General features: G+C 45.7%; 1 protein-coding gene across 22 annotated transcripts in view; it reads right to left on the bottom strand.

Moving 5' to 3' along the window:
- LOC138676110 (mucin-19) overlaps positions 1–15,665 on the bottom strand; it is a 769,116-nt gene that overhangs the window by 377,889 nt on the left and 375,562 nt on the right. For all 22 annotated transcript variants that reach the window (XM_069765013.1, XM_069765031.1, XM_069765021.1 and 19 more), the window contains 2 exons: positions 12,063–12,158; positions 10,672–10,875 (listed from right to left, as the gene is read on the bottom strand). In XM_069765013.1, the coding sequence (XP_069621114.1) occupies positions 10,672–10,875; positions 12,063–12,158 (300 nt within the window). The remainder of the gene's footprint in view (positions 1–10,671; positions 10,876–12,062; positions 12,159–15,665) is intronic.

Genomic DNA, 15,665 nt, shown 5'->3' with positions numbered 1-15,665 from the left:
CTAATTCAAATTGTACTCCGCTGACCACACCACTGCTGCCCGTGTACCCCTGGAACCAATTATAAAGTGCCTACAGCCCAATTTTATTATGTTAGGCCTTCGAAGCCTGTCTGCGGTCCCTCCTTCCACTAGGCGTCCACTGACCTGTCTACTGCTGCCCGTGTGCCCCTGGAACCAATTTTAAAGTGCCTACAGCCATATTTTATTATGTTAGGCCTTCGAAGCCTGTCTGCGGTCCCTCCTTCCACTAGGCCTCCACTGACCTGTCTACTGCTGCCCGTGTACCCCTGGAACCAATTATAAAGTGCCTACAGCCCAATTTTATTATGTTAGGCCTTCGAAGCCTGTCTGTGGTCCCTCCTTCCACTAGTCCTCCACTGACCAGACCACTGCTGCCCGTGTGCCCCTGGAACCAATTTTAAAGTGCCTACAGCCCAATTTTATTATGTTAGGCCTTCAAAGCCTGTCTGCGGTCCCTCCTTCCACTAGTCCTCCACTGACCAGACCACTGCTGCCCATGTACCCCTGGAACCAATTTTAAAGTGCCTACAGCCATATTTTATTATGTTAGGCCTTCGAAGCCTGTCTGCGGTCCCTCCTTCCACTAGGCGTCCACTGACCTGTCTACTGCTGCCTGTGTTCCCCTGTAACCTTTTTTAAACTGCATTCAGCCACATTTTTGTTTTAAGGCCTACTACCTGTGTCTGTCTATGCCACTCAATACAGCTGTCCTCCTTTGAAAAAAGCTGAGCGTCAATAGTCTTGTTTTCAGCCTCTAGGAATTTGAAAACTGCATTGGGGCTACTACTTCGGTAGGGCCTACTAACGGTGTCTGCCGCTCCAAGGTGTTCCCCAGGTTTCCTCGCCATTGCTTCGTTCTTCTGACTCTCGTTTAATAGTTGTTGAAAACTACACTGCATTAGGCCTACAAATTGGGTATAGGGTGTAGAGACGGTGTTTTCCACTCCAAGGTGTTCCCCAGGTTTCCTCTCCATTGCTTCAATCTTAAAGCTCTTGTTTAGTAGTTGTTGAAAACAACACTGCATTCGGCCTACAAGTTGGGTCAGGGGTGTAGAGACGGTGTGTTCCACTCCAAGGTGTTCCCCAGGTTTCCTCTCCATTGCTTCAATCTTCTGGCTCTCGTTTAGTAGTTGTTGAAAACAACACTGCATTCGGCCTACAAGTTGGGTCAGGCGTGTAGAGACGGTGTGTTCCACTCCAAGGTGTTCCCCAGGTTGCCTCTCCATTGCTTCAATCTTCTGGCTCTCGTTTAGTAGTTGTTGAAAACAACACTGCATTCGGCCTACAAGTTGGGTCAGGAGTGTAGAGACGGTGTGTTCCACTCCAAGGTGTTCCCCAGGTTTCCTCTCCATTGCTTCAATCTTCTGGCTCTCGTTTAGTAGTTGTTGAAAACAACACTGCATTCGGCCTACAAGTTGGGTCAGGGGTGTTGAGAAGATGTGTTCCACTCCAAGGTGTTCCCCAGGTTGCCTCTCCATTGCTTCAATCTTAAAGCTCTTGTTTAGTAGTTGTTGAAAACAACACTGCATTCGGCCTACAAGTTGGGTCAGGGGTGTAGAGAAGGTGTGTTCCACTCCAAGGTGTTCCCCAGGTTGCCTCTCCATTGCTTCAATCTTAAAGCTCTTGTTTAGTAGTTGTTGAAAACAACACTGCATTCGGCCTACAAGTTGGGTCAGGGGTGTAGAGACGGTGTGTTCCACTCCAAGGTGTTCCCCAGGTTTCCTCTCCATTGCTTCAATCTTCTGGCTCTCGTTTAGTAGTTGTTGAAAACAACACTGCATTCGGCCTACAAGTTGGGTATGGGGTGTAGAGAAGGTGTGTTCCACTCCAAGGTGTTCCCCAGGTTTCCTCTCCATTGCTTCAATCTTAAGGCTCTCGTTTAGTAGTTGTTGAAAACAACACTGCATTTGGCCTACAAGTTGGGTCAGGGGTGTAGAGACGGTGTGTTCCACTCCAAGGTGTTCCCCTGGTTTCCTCTCCACTGCTTCAATCTTCTGGCTCTCGTTTAGTAGTTGTTGAAAACAACACTGCATTCGGCCTACAAGTTGGGTCAGGGGTGTAGAGAAGGTGTGTTCCACTCCAAGGTGTTCCCCAGGTTGCCTCTCCATTGCTTCAATCTTAAAGCTCTTGTTTAGTAGTTGTTGAAAACAACACTGCATTCGGCCTACAAGTTGGGTCAGGGGTGTAGAGACGGTGTGTTCCACTCCAAGGTGTTCCCCAGGTTTCCTCTCCATTGCTTCAATCTTCTGGCTCTCGTTTAGTAGTTGTTGAAAACAACACTGCATTCGGCCTACAAGTTGGGTCAGGGGTGTAGAGACGGTGTGTTGCACTCCAAGGTGTTCCCCAGGTTTCCTCTCCATTGCTTCAATCTTCTGGCTCTCATTTAGTAGTTGTTGAAAACAACACTGCATTCGGCCTACAAGTTGGGTATGGGGTGTAGAGAAGGTGTGTTCCACTCCAAGGTGTTCCCCAGGTTTCCTCTCCATTGCTTCAATCTTAAGGCTCTCGTTTAGTAGTTGTTGAAAACAACACTGCATTTGGCCTACAAGTTGGGTTAGGGGTGTAGAGACGGTGTGTTCCACTCCAAGGTGTTCCCCAGGTTTCCTCTCCATTGCTTCAATCTTCTGGCTCTCGTTTAGTAGTTGTTGAAAACAACACTGCATTCGGCCTACAAGTTGGGTCAGGGGGTAGAGAAGGTGTGTTCCACTCCAAGGTGTTCCCCAGGTTGCCTCTCCATTGCTTCAATCTTAAAGCTCTTGTTTAGTAGTTGTTGAAAACAACACTGCATTTGGCCTACAAGTTGGGTCAGGGGTGTAGAGACGGTGTGTTCCACTCCAAGGTGTTCCCCAGGTTGCCTCTCCATTGCTTCAATCTTAGAGCTCTTGTTTAGTAGTTGTTGAAAACAACACTGCATTCGGCCAACAAGTTGGGTCAGGGGTGTAGAGACGGTGTGTTCTACTCCAAGGTGTTCCCCAGGTTTCCTCTCCATTGCTTCAATCTTCTGACTCTCGTTTAGTAGTTGTTGAAAACAACACTGCATTCGGCCTACAAGTTGGGTCAGGCGTGTAGAGACGGTGTGTTCCACTCCAAGGTGTTCCCCAGGTTTCCTCTCCATTGCTTCAATCTTCTGGCTCTCGTTTAGTAGTTGTTGAAAACAACACTGCTTTCGGCCTACAAGTTGGGTCAGGGGTGAGAGAGACGGTGTGTTCCACTCCAAGGTGTTCCCCAGGTTGCCTCTCCATTGCTTCAATCTTCTGGCTCTCGTTTAGTAGTTGTTGAAAACAACACTGCATTCGGCCTACAAGTTGGGTCAGGAGTGTAGAGACGGTGTGTTCCACTCCAAGGTGTTCCCCAGGTTTCCTCTCCATTGCTTCAATCTTCTGGCTCTCGTTTAGTAGTTGTTGAAAACAACACTGCATTCGGCCTACAAGTTGGGTCAGGGGTGTAGAGAAGATGTGTTCCACTCCAAGGTGTTCCCCAGGTTGCCTCTCCATTGCTTCAATCTTAAAGCTCTTGTTTAGTAGTTGTTGAAAACAACACTGCATTCGGCCTACAAGTTGGGTCAGGGGTGTAGAGACGGTGTGTTCCACTCCAAGGTGTTCCCCAGGTTTCCTCTCCATTGCTTCAATCTTCTGGCTCTCGTTTAGTAGTTGTTGAAAACAACACTGCATTCGGCCTACAAGTTGGGTATGGGGTGTAGAGAAGGTGTGTTCCACTCCAAGGTGTTCCCCAGGTTTCCTCTCCATTGCTTCAATCTTAAGGCTCTCGTTTAGTAGTTGTTGAAAACAACACTGCATTTGGCCTACAAGTTGGGTCAGGGGTGTAGAGACGGTGTGTTCCACTCCAAGGTGTTCCCCAGGTTTCCTCTCCATTGCTTCAATCTTCTGGCTCTCGTTTAGTAGTTGTTGAAAACAACACTGCATTCGGCCTACAAGTTGGGTATGGGGTGTAGAGAAGGTGTGTTCCACTCCAAGGTGTTCCCCAGGTTTCCTCTCCATTGCTTCAATCTTAAGGCTCTCGTTTAGAAGTTGTTGAAAACAACACTGCATTTGGCCTACAAGTTGGGTCAGGGGTGTAGAGACGGTGTGTTCCACTCCAAGGTGTTCCCCAGGTTTCCTCTCCATTGCTTCAATCTTCTGGCTCTCGTTTAGTAGTTGTTGAAAACAACACTGCATTCGGCCTACAAGTTGGGTCAGGGGGTAGAGAAGGTGTGTTCCACTCCAAGGTGTTCCCCAGGTTGCCTCTCCATTGCTTCAATCTTAAAGCTCTTGTTTAGTAGTTGTTGAAAACAACACTGCATTCGGCCTACAAGTTGGGTCAGGGGTGTAGAGACGGTGTGTTCCACTCCAAGGTGTTCCCCAGGTTGCCTCTCCATTGCTTCAATCTTAGAGCTCTTGTTTAGTAGTTGTTGAAAACAACACTGCATTCGGCCTACAAGTTGGGTCAGGGGTGTAGAGACGGTGTGTTCTACTCTAAGGTGTTCCCCAGGTTTCCTCTCCATTGCTTCAATCTTCTGGCTCTCGTTTAGTAGTTGTTGAAAACAACACTGCATTCGGCCTACAAGTTGGGTCAGGGGTGTAGAGAAGGTGTGTTCCACTCCAAGGTGTTCCCCAGGTTGCCTCTCCATTGCTTCAATCTTCTGGCTCTCGTTTAGTAGTTGTTGAAAACAACACTGCATTCGGCCTACAAGTTGGGTCAGGGGTGTAGAGAAGGTGTGTTCCACTCCAAGGTGTTCCCCAGGTTGCCTCTCCATTGCTTCAATCTTAAGGCTCTCGTTTAGTAGTTGTTGAAAACAACACTGCATTCGGCCTACAAGTTGGGTCAGGGGTGTAGAGAAGGTGTGTTCCACTCCAAGGTGTTCCCCAGGTTGCCTCTCCATTGCTTCAATCTTAAAGCTCTTGTTTAGTAGTTGTTGAAAACAACACTGCATTCGGCCTACAAGTTGGGCCTGGGTTGTAGAGACGGTGTCTTCCGCTCCAAGGTGTTCTCCAGGTTTCCTCTCCATAGCTTCAATCTTCTGGCTCTCGTTTAGTAGTTGTTGAAACAACACTACATTAGGCCTACAAGTTGGGTCTGGGTCGTAGAGACGTTGTCTGCCGCTCCAAGGTGTTCTCCAGGTTGCCACTTAATCGAAGCTGCATAGAGCCTATTTTGTAATTTTACGCCTACAAAGTCTTGCTGCGGTCCCTCCTTCCAATTGTCCTCCACTGAGCACAACAATGCAGAACGTGTACCCATGTAACCATTTTTAAACCAGCGTCGAGCCAACTTTGTGGTTTAAGGCATACTTGTAGTGTCTGGCTGCGCCACTCAATACAGCTGTCCTCTTTACAAAAAATGACCTACAATTATCTGGTTTTCAGCCTATCGGGATTTTAAAACTGCAGTGGGCCTACTAGTTGGGTTGGGGCCTTCTATCTGTGTCTGACGCTCCTTGCTGTTCTCCTACAGTGAACAAAGCTGTGCCGCCTGTTTACTACTCTTGCCAATTTTGAACTGCATTTAGACAACTTACAGATTTGGGCCTACTCTCTGTGTCAGCCTCTCATTCCAGTTGTCCTCCACTGAACAAAACAATGCCCCCTGGTTAGTCCTGTTACCAATTTTGAACTGCATTTAGCCCACTTTAGTCTTTGGGCCTATATCTGTGTTTCCTCCTCATCCTGCCCATTGCCCAGCCAGTGATAGATGAGTCTGCTGGTACATTGACCCATAACGCAACATTCCCCGTGCACGCTACACTGCAAGATTGTGACCCTGCTGAAAGTCAGGTCCCCCTTCCCGCATACCATACCACCTTACGCGGGGACAAAGAGGAAGGTGCAGATGAAGGTGCAGGTTCCTTCATCAGGTGGGGGGAGGAATACTCGTTGGCGACGTCACTGGCACAGGGCCCCTCATAGTACGCAAAAGTGTTGCTGCCGGTGGGAGGCGCCCCCGCCGTGCAAACACACCGCTGTACTTTGAGGGGCCCTGTGCCAGTGCCAATGCCAACGAGGGGGCCCCCCTGCTTGCTCAGGATCACAGCACTTGCAAAGTTGAAATACTTACCTCTCCCTGCTCCACTGCCGTGACGTGGTCCAGATGTCCTGGGCCCACTAATTGCTTGAACCAGCCCTACCCCCCACAACTTTAGCCAAATGACCCCCAATTTCAAATGCCTTACAATTATTATAAGCTAAATTACGATTGACAAGCTTCAGTAGCAAGAATGGATGTTTTTGCCAATACAATGGGCTCTGTACATGTTTTCCTGGCCTCTACTCACTGCCGACTATGCTCCCCCATTGACTTGCATTGGGTTTCGTGTTTCGGTCGATCCCCTACTTTTCGCGATAATCGGCCGATTCCACTCGACTCGACTTTTGAGATAGTCGGGTTTCGCGAAACCCGGCTCGATTCTAAAAAGGTCAAGGTCGCTCAACTCTAGTTAAAAGGTGTTATTACACACTAAAAGTATTAATAGAAGACTGAGAATGAGTCAGAAATCAGCAGGACAGGAGGACAACAGTGAAAAGAACTTGTTCAAGTAGAAATATTGGGCAGATAAAAAATTTGCAGCATGAATGATCTTGGACATAAATTCTGGCAAATAGCAATGTATAATTTAATTTATAAAATACTGACAGTTCAGAAAGGTTTAACCCCTTTCTGCCATTAGACGTACTATTCCGTCCATGTGGGGTGGGCCTTACTTCCCAAGGACGGAATAGTATGTCTTAGGCGATCGGCCGCGCTCACGGGGGGAGCGCGGCTGATCGCGGCCGGGTGTCAGCTGCTTATCGCAGCTGACATCCGGCACTATGTGCCAGGAGCGGTCACGGACCGCCCCCGGCACATTAACCCCCGGCACACCGCGACCGCCGGAGGTGCAGGGAAGCATCGCGCAGGGAGGGGGCTCCCTGCGGGCTTCCCTGAGACCCCCGCAGCAACACGATGTGCTCGCGTTGCTCCGGGGGTCTCCTACCTTCCTTCCTGCAGCAAGTCCCGGATCCAAGATGGCCGCGGATCCGGGTCCTGCAGGGAGGGAGGTGCCTTACCAAGTGCCTGCTCAGAGCAGGCACTTGGTAACGCTGCAGCGCTCTGAGACAGATCGGTGATCTGTCAGAGTGCTGTGCAAACTGGCAGATCACCGATCTGTATTGTCCCCCCCTGGGACAAAGTAAAAAAGTTAAAAAAATTTTTTAGAAATGTGTGAAAAAAAAAAAATCCTAAATAATGAAAAAAAAAAAATATTATTCCCATAAATACATTTCTTTATCTAAATAACAAAAACAAAACAATAAAAGTCCACATATTTAGTATCGCCGCGTCCGTAACGACCCGACCTATAAAACTGTCCCACTAGTTAACCCCTTCAGTAAACACCGTAAGAAAAAAAAAAACGAGACAAAAAACAACGCTTTATTATCATACCGACGAACAAAAAGTGGAATAACACGCGATCAAAAAGACAGATATAAATAACCATGGTACCGCTGAAAGCGTCATCTTGTCCCGCAAAAAACGAGCCACGATGCAGCAACATCAGCAAAAAAATAAAAAAGTAAGAGTCCTCAGAATAAAACGATGCAAAAATAATTATTTTTTCTATAAAATAGTTTTTATCGTATAAAAGCGCCAAAACATTAAAAAATGATATAAATGAGGTATCGCTGTAATCGTACTGACCCGAAGAATAAAACTACTTCATCAATTTTACCAAACGCGGAACGGTATAAACGCCTCCCCCAAAAGAAATTCATGAATAGCTGGTTTTTGCTAATTCTGCCTCACAAAAATCAGAATAAAAAGCCATCAAAAAATGTCACATGCCCGAAAATGTTACCAATAAAAACGTCAACTCGTCCCGCAAAAAACAAGACCTGACATGACTCTGTGGACTCAAATATGGAAAAATTATAGCTCTCAAAATGTGGTAACGCAAAAAATATTTTTTGCAATAAAAAGCGTCTTTCAGTGTGTGACGGCTGCCAATCATAAAAATCCGCTAAAAAACCCACTATAAAAGTAAATCAAACCCCCCTTCATCACCCCCTTAGTTAGGGAAAAATAAAAAAATTAAAAAAATGTATTTATTTCCTTTTTCCCATTAGGGCTAGGGTTAGGGTTAGGGATAGGGTTAGGGCTAGGGTTAGGGTTAGGGCTAGGGTAAGGGCTAGGGTTAGGGCTAGGGTTATGGTTAGGGCTAGGGTTAGGGCTAGGGTTATGGTTAGGGCTAGGGTTAGGGCTAGGGTTAAGGCTACAGTTAGGGTTAAGGCTACAGTTAGGGTTAAGGCTACAGTTAGGGTTAAGGCTACAGTTAGGGTTGGGGCTAAAGTTAGGGTTTGGATTACATTTGCGGTTGGGAATAGGGTTGGGATTAGGGTTAGGGGTGTGTCTGGGTTAGAGGTGTGGTTTGGGTTACCGTTGGAATTAGAGTTAGGGGTGTGTTTGGATTAGGGTTTCAGTTATAATTGGGGGTTTCCACTGTTTAGACACATCAGGGGCTCTCCAAACGCGACATGGCGTCCGATCTCAATTCCAGCCAATTCTGCGTTGAAAAAGTAAAACAGTGCTCCTTCCCTTCTGAGCTCTCCTGTGTGTCCAAACAGGAGTTTACTCCAACATATGGGGTATCAGCGTACTCAGGACAAATTGGACAACAACTTTTTGGGTCCAATTTCTCCTGTTACCCTTGGGAAAATACAAAACTGGGGGCTAAAAAAAAATTTTTGTGGGAAAAAAAGAGATTTTTTATTTTCACGGCTCTGCGTTGTAAACTGTAGTGAAACACTTGGAGGCTCAAAGTTCTCACAACACATCCAGATAAGTTCGTGGGGGGGTCTAGTTTCCAATATGGGGTCACTTGTGGGGGGTTTCTACTGTTTAGGTACATTAGGGGCTCTGCAAACGCAATGTGACGCCTGCAGACCATTCCATCTAAGTCTGCATTCCAAATGGCGCTCCTTCTCTTCCGAGCCCTCCCATGCGCCCAAACGGTGGTTCCCCCCCACATATGGGGCATCAGCGCACTCAGGACAAATTGGACAACTTTTGGGGTCCAATTTCTCCTGTTACCCTTGAGAAAATACAAAACTGGGGACTAAAAAATAATTTTTGTGGGAAAAAATTTTTGTTTTATTTTTACGGCTCTGCATTATAAACTTCTGTGAAGCTCTTGGTGGGTCAAAGTGCTCGCCACACATCTAGATAAGTTCCTTAGGGGGTCTACTTTCCAAAATGGTGTCACTTGTGGGGGGTTTCAATGTTTAGGCACATCAGTGGCTCTCCAAACGCAACATGGCGTCTCATCTCAATTCCTGTGAATTTTGCATTGAAAAGTCAAACGGCGCTCCTTCCCTTCCGAGCTCTCCCATGCGCCCAAACAGTGGTTTTCCCCCCACATATGGGGTATCAGAGTACTCAGGACAAATTGTGCAACAACTTTTTGGTTCCAATTTTTTTTTTCTTACCATTGGGAAAATAAAAAATTGGGGGCGAAAAGATAATTTTTGTGAAAAAAAAATGATTTTTTATTTTTACGGTTCTGCATTATAAACTTCTGTGAAGCACTTGGTGGGTCAAAGTGCTCACCACACCTCTAAATAAGTTCCTTAGGGGGTCTAATTTCCAAAATGGTGTCACTTGTGGGGGGATTCAATGTTTAGGCACATCAGTGGCTCTCCAAACGCAACATGGCATCCCATCTCAATTCCAGTCAATTTTGCATTGAAATGTCAAATTGCGCTCCTTCGCTTCCAAGCTCTGTCATGCACCCAAACAGTGGTTTACCTCCACTTATGGGATATCGGCGTACTCAGGACAAATTGTACAACAAGGTTTGGGGTCCATTTTCTCCTGTAACCCTTGGTAAAATAAAACAAACTGGAGCTGAATTAAATTCTTTGTGAAAAAAAGTTAAATGTTCATTTTTATTTAAACATTCCAAAAATTCCTGTGAAACACCTGAAGGGTTAATAAACTTCTTGAATGTGGTTTTGAGAACCTTGAGGGGTGCAGTTTTTAGAATGGTGTCACACTTGGGTATTTTCTATCATATAGACCCCTCAAAATGACTTCAAATGAGATGTGGTCCCTAAAATAAAATGGTGTTGTAAAAATGAGAAATTGCTGGCCAACTTTTAACCCTTATAACTCCCTAACGAAAAAAAAATGTTGGTTCCAAAATTGTGCTGATGTAAAGTAGACATGTGGGAAATGTTACTTATTAAGTATTTTGTGTGACATATCTCTGTGATTTAATTGCATAAAAATTCAAAGTTGGAAAATTGCGAAATTTTCAAAATTTTCGCCATATTTCCATTTTTTTCACAAATAAACGCAGGTAATATCAAAGAATATTTCCCACTATCATGAAATACAATATGTCACGAGAAAACATTGTCAGAATCACCGGGATCCGTTGAAGCGTTCCAGAGTTAAGGGACAGTGGTCAGAATTGTAAAAATCGGCCCGGTCCATAACGTGCAAACCACCCTTGGGGGTAAAGGGGTTAAAGTCATTACAGGGTGTATTTACAATGTAAGTACACCTTGATCATTAGGGGCAGGTGACCTATTTCCTGTTTTATACAGATTGTTAGGCCTGGTGACAGATCCTCTTTTTGTACAAAGCAACATAAATAAAAATTTAATTTAGAAGACTTACATTCCACACTGGTTTCATTGTAACTGAAACTGATGTACCTTTATCCCATATTACTGAAAGGCCATCTAGAAGAGTGATAATTATGTATGTTCCAGTTTTAGTCACAGAATAGCTTTTAGTCATAGAATAGATATCTGGGCTTGAGCAGTCTGATTTTGAATGGTCAATATTAACTTTTCCATCTTCAAGAGTAAGTATCGCATCCTAAATAAAAAAGGGAAGCAGTGGGAAAAATTAAGGCAATAATAACATATCTTGATAAACATATACTAAGAGTTGTATTCATGCTGGCATCAGGACTATCAGTTGCACATGAGACACTATAGCGTAATGCATCCACTATTATCTGTTTTGTTCAGGTTCATAACAGATACTGATGGATACCTTTGTACATATTGATTTACCACTAACTGTTGTAGTAATTAAGGGAATCAAAAAGAGTTCTGTAGTAAATTGACTAGTAGTGGTCATATAATATCATAATGTAATAAAAATCAAATATAGCTATGTAAAGAGTGGGACAAATGAGAAGACGCACACAGTTAATGCCTAACAGTGTCTGCAAGCGAACATCACCATCTGCTGGTCAAAGATCAAAAAGAAAGGAAAAGCTGAATGAATTAGATTGGCAGGAACTCAAGAATGAAGTGCATGTTTCCTCAGGGAAGAGATTAGAAGAGATGTCTGGTCAGGTGACATCTGTGGTGCAGTTAATAATAATTAAAAAGCCTGGGAGGGTCGAGAAGGGGGGAGTCGGCACCTGGACTTGTAACAGGACGGTCATGTGAGCAGCGGAGTTGGCTTAAAGCCACCATAATGAGAGACTAGATCCAAGAGAGACCAGACCTACGTGAAGACCCGAGAGAAACCAGAACCGAGTGAAGATCCAAGAGAGAAGAGAACTGACTGAAGACCCAAGAGAGTCCAAACCCGGAAAAAAGGCCTGAGTGAAACCAGAGCCAGGAAAGCTAAGCTGAGTAAGCAGAATCAGTGCTGAGAGATGACTAAGCAGCAGTGGAGGGACATTTATGTGGGCCATCAGCTCCAGTGTAGAAGTACGGTACAAAGTGGAGATTGGGGCCACGCTTCATGGAACGAATGCAGCCAGCATGTCAAGTGTACAGAGTAACCCACCAATCTGGGACTTGTGGCTTAGCAGGTAGTATAATCAACCCCCATTAGGGCCTGTCTGAAATTCTACATTGCCTAGAGAGTGACGACGGTGATGGGCCCAGTAGTAATAGTGAGCCCTTTTGGTTAGGGTATTAAGGCTAAGACCTCACAGACGATAACAGTTGTTTAATGGTAATAGCAGATATAGCTACATTAGCAAAAACATCTGGCATAAACAATTATTTCTAACAATATGCAGAATTATTTAGAGCACATACTTTTACATGTATGATAATTCTTCTAGAACAGGTAAGTCCTTCTTCACAGCAAGGAACACTTTTAGCAGAGATTCGGAAAGTGCCCTCAGTATTATCCTGCAAAAGAAAGTTTGTGATTTATTGGTCTAAAGAAATTATATAGCATGGTTATGCACTTATCACATGTGAATAAAATATTACACATTTATAACTCCTTATTTCTGTACACTATATAGATTTGGTTATGCACTTATCACATGTGTGATGCAGTGACCCCTGTAACAGGTAGGGGGCACTGCAAGGTCTCTCCAGTATACGCACGGAGGCGTATTGAGGCTGTGAGAGTGCATGGCAGTTGCATGCATGGATGTGATGATGTGACAAAGTCTGGCATTGTGGTGAATGGCCGATATGTGTGTCGCAGAGGAGGAGACTCTGCGCTGCCAGCCTGAAGCGATGTGGTGTTCTGGGACCTGTAGTCCTATAGATAGTCATGGGAGGCTTGGCAGGGCTAGTTATGTGAGATGGGTGGGACAAACTAGCCACACACCCACACTCCCACCCAGGGGAGTGGTTAAAGGTATATGATGTGACCAGGGTGTGGGTCACATGGTCCTGTGTATGTTCCTGTGTTGGAAGACCTGGGAGTAGGCTTCCTGAAAAGCACATGCTGATGTTGGGAGGTCCTGGGAGTAGGACCAGATCCCTGAGCAGCACACAGTGTGGGAGGTCCTGGGAGTAGGACCAGATCCCTGAGCAGCGCACAGTGTGGGAGGTCCTGGGAGTAGGACCGGATCCCTGAGCAGCGCACAGTGTGGGAGGTCCTGGGAGTAGGACCGGATCCCTGTGCAGTGCACAGTGTGGGAGGTCCTGGGAGTAGGACCGGCTCCCTGAGCAATGCACATTGGCACTGAGCTGGCCACCTGTGTGATCCTGAGTAACCTGGGTGTTGGGAGGTCCTAGGAATAGGACCGGATCCCTGAACAGCACGAGGTGAGGACACGGATCTGCAGAGCCAGTGACAGCTACTGTGTGAGGAAGCTACAGTCCTTCCGTGGGTCTGGACTGACTAATGTGTGCCGACCAGGCAAGTTGGTGATCCCCATGTTAGGTGTCGAGTTCCCGCCTCTGCACATGGGGAATCTCGAACCATCTCTGCTGCGGTCTCCCATTCTTCTCCAGCTGCAGTTGAGTCTGCTCAGCAGAGACGTCTGTTGTGAATTCTGTGGCTGAATTCACTCCTGTGGTCACAAGTGGTACTGCAGCTTCTGAGCTTCCTCCCTCAGGTGTTCTGGTGAGCTCGTTAACTGCTTCATTACTTAACTCCGCCTGATGCTGCTATCCTTGCTCCTTGTCAATGTTTCAGTGTTGGATCTGAGCTTCTCCTGATTGTTCCTGTGACCTGCTGCTCTGTATAGCTAAGTGCTTTTTGCTTTTTTGTTGCTTTTTTTCTGTCCAGCTTGTCTTTTGTTTTGCTGGAAGCTCTGAGACGCAAAGGGTGTACCGCCGTGCCGTTGGTTCGGCACGGTGGGTTTTTTTGCCCCCTTTGCGTGGTTTTGCTTTAGGGTTTTTTGTAGACTGCAAAGTTCGCTTTACTGTCCTCGCTCTGTCCTAGAATATCGGGCCCCACTTTGCTGAATCTATTTCATCCCTACGTTTTGTCTTTTCATCTTACTCACAGTCATTATATGTGGGGGGCTGCCTTTTCCTTTGGGGAATTTCTCTGGGGCAAGTCAGGCCTATTTTTCTATCTTCAGGCTAGCTAGTTTCTTAGGCTGTGCCGAGTTGCCTAGGTAGTTGTTAGGCGCAATCCACAGCCGCTTTTAGTTATGTTTAGGATAGGATCAGGTGTGCAGTCTACAGAGTTTCCACGTCTCAGAGCTCGTTCTTGTATTTTTGGGTATTTGTCAGATCACTGTGTGCGCTCTGATCGCTTAGCACACTGTGTTTCTGGATTGCCTTCATAACACCTGTCATTAGCAAACATAACAGTACAAGGAGCCAAACTAATGATTCTCAATAGAGGGAAAGAAAAAGTTCTGACATCATTTTTTTTTTCTTTTCTGCTCTGTGTTCACTTTTTTTTTTTTTCCCCTAGACATTTGGGTGATTCTGGACACAGGTGTGGACATGGATATTCAGGGTCTGTGCTCTTCAATGGATAATCTCGTTATAAATGTACAAAAAATTCAAGATACTATTGATCAGAAATCTATGTTAGAACCAAGAATTCCTATTCCTGATTTGTTTTTTGGAGATAGAACTAAGTTTCTAAGTTTCAAAAATAATTGTAAGCTATTTCTGGCCTTGAAACCTCATTCTTCTGGTAATCCTATTCAACAGGTTTTGATTATTATTTCTTTTTTACGCGGTGACCCTCAAGACTGGGCATTTTCTCTTGCGCCAGGAGACCCTGCATTGAGTAGTGTCGATGCGTTTTTCCTGGCGCTCGGATTGCTGTACGATGAACCTAATTCAGTGGATCAGGCTGAGAAAAATTTGCTGGCTTTGTGCCAGGGTCAGGATGATATAGAAGTATATTGTCAGAAATTTAGGAAATGGTCAGTACTCACTCAGTGGAATGAATCTGCGCTGGCAGCTTTGTTCAGAAAGGGTCTCTCTGAGGCTCTTAAGGATGTCATGGTGGGATTTCCTATGCCTGCTGGTTTGAATGAGTCTTTGTCTTTGGCCATTCAGATCGGTCGACGCTTGCGCGAGCGTAAATCTGTGCACCATTTGGCGGTACTGCCTGAGGTTAAACCTGAGCCTATGCAGTGCGATAGGACTATGACTAGAGTTGAACGGCAGGAATACAGACGTCTGAATGGTCTGTGTTTCTACTGTGGTGATTCCACTCATGCTATTTCTGATTGTCCTAAGCGCACTAAGCGGTCCGCTAGGTCTGCCGTCATTGGTACTGTACAGTCCAAATTCCTTCTGTCCATTACCTTGATATGCTCTTTGTCGTCGTTTTCTGTCATGGCGTTTGTGGATTCGGGCGCTGCCCTGAATCTGATGGATTTGGATTATGCTAAACGTTGTGGGTTTTTCTTGGAGCCTTTGCGGTGTCCTATTCCATTGAGAGGAATTGATGCTACACCTTTGGCCAAGAATAAACCTCAATACTGGGCCCAGCTGACCATGTGCATGGCTCCTGCACATCAGGAAGTTATTCGCTTTCTGGTGTTGCATAATCTGCATGATGTGGTCGTGTTGGGGTTGCCATGGCTACAAACCCATAATCCAGTATTGGATTGGAATTCCATGTCGGTATCCAGCTGGGGTTGTCAGGGGGTACATGGTGATGTTCCATTTTTGTCGATTTCGTCATCCACCCCTTCTGAGGTCCCAGAGTTCTTGTCTGATTATCAGGATGTATTTGAAGAGCCCAAGTCCGATGCTCTACCTCCGCATAGGGATTGTGATTGTGCTATCAATTTGATTCCTGGTAGTAAATTCCCTAAAGGTCGATTATTTAATTTATCCGTGCCCGAACACGCCGCTATGTGCAGTTATGTGAAGGAATCCCTGGAGAAGGGACATATTCGCCCATCGTCATCACCACTGGGAGCAGGGTTCTTCTTTGTAGCCAAGAAGGATGGTTCGCTGAGACCGTGTATTGAT

Source organism: Ranitomeya imitator, chromosome 4 (genome assembly GCF_032444005.1).
Source record: "Ranitomeya imitator isolate aRanImi1 chromosome 4, aRanImi1.pri, whole genome shotgun sequence".
Lineage (NCBI taxonomy): Eukaryota > Metazoa > Chordata > Amphibia > Anura > Dendrobatidae > Ranitomeya > Ranitomeya imitator.
The sequence above is the reverse complement of the archived record's forward strand: the minus strand, read 5'-3'. Positions and strand labels throughout refer to the sequence as shown.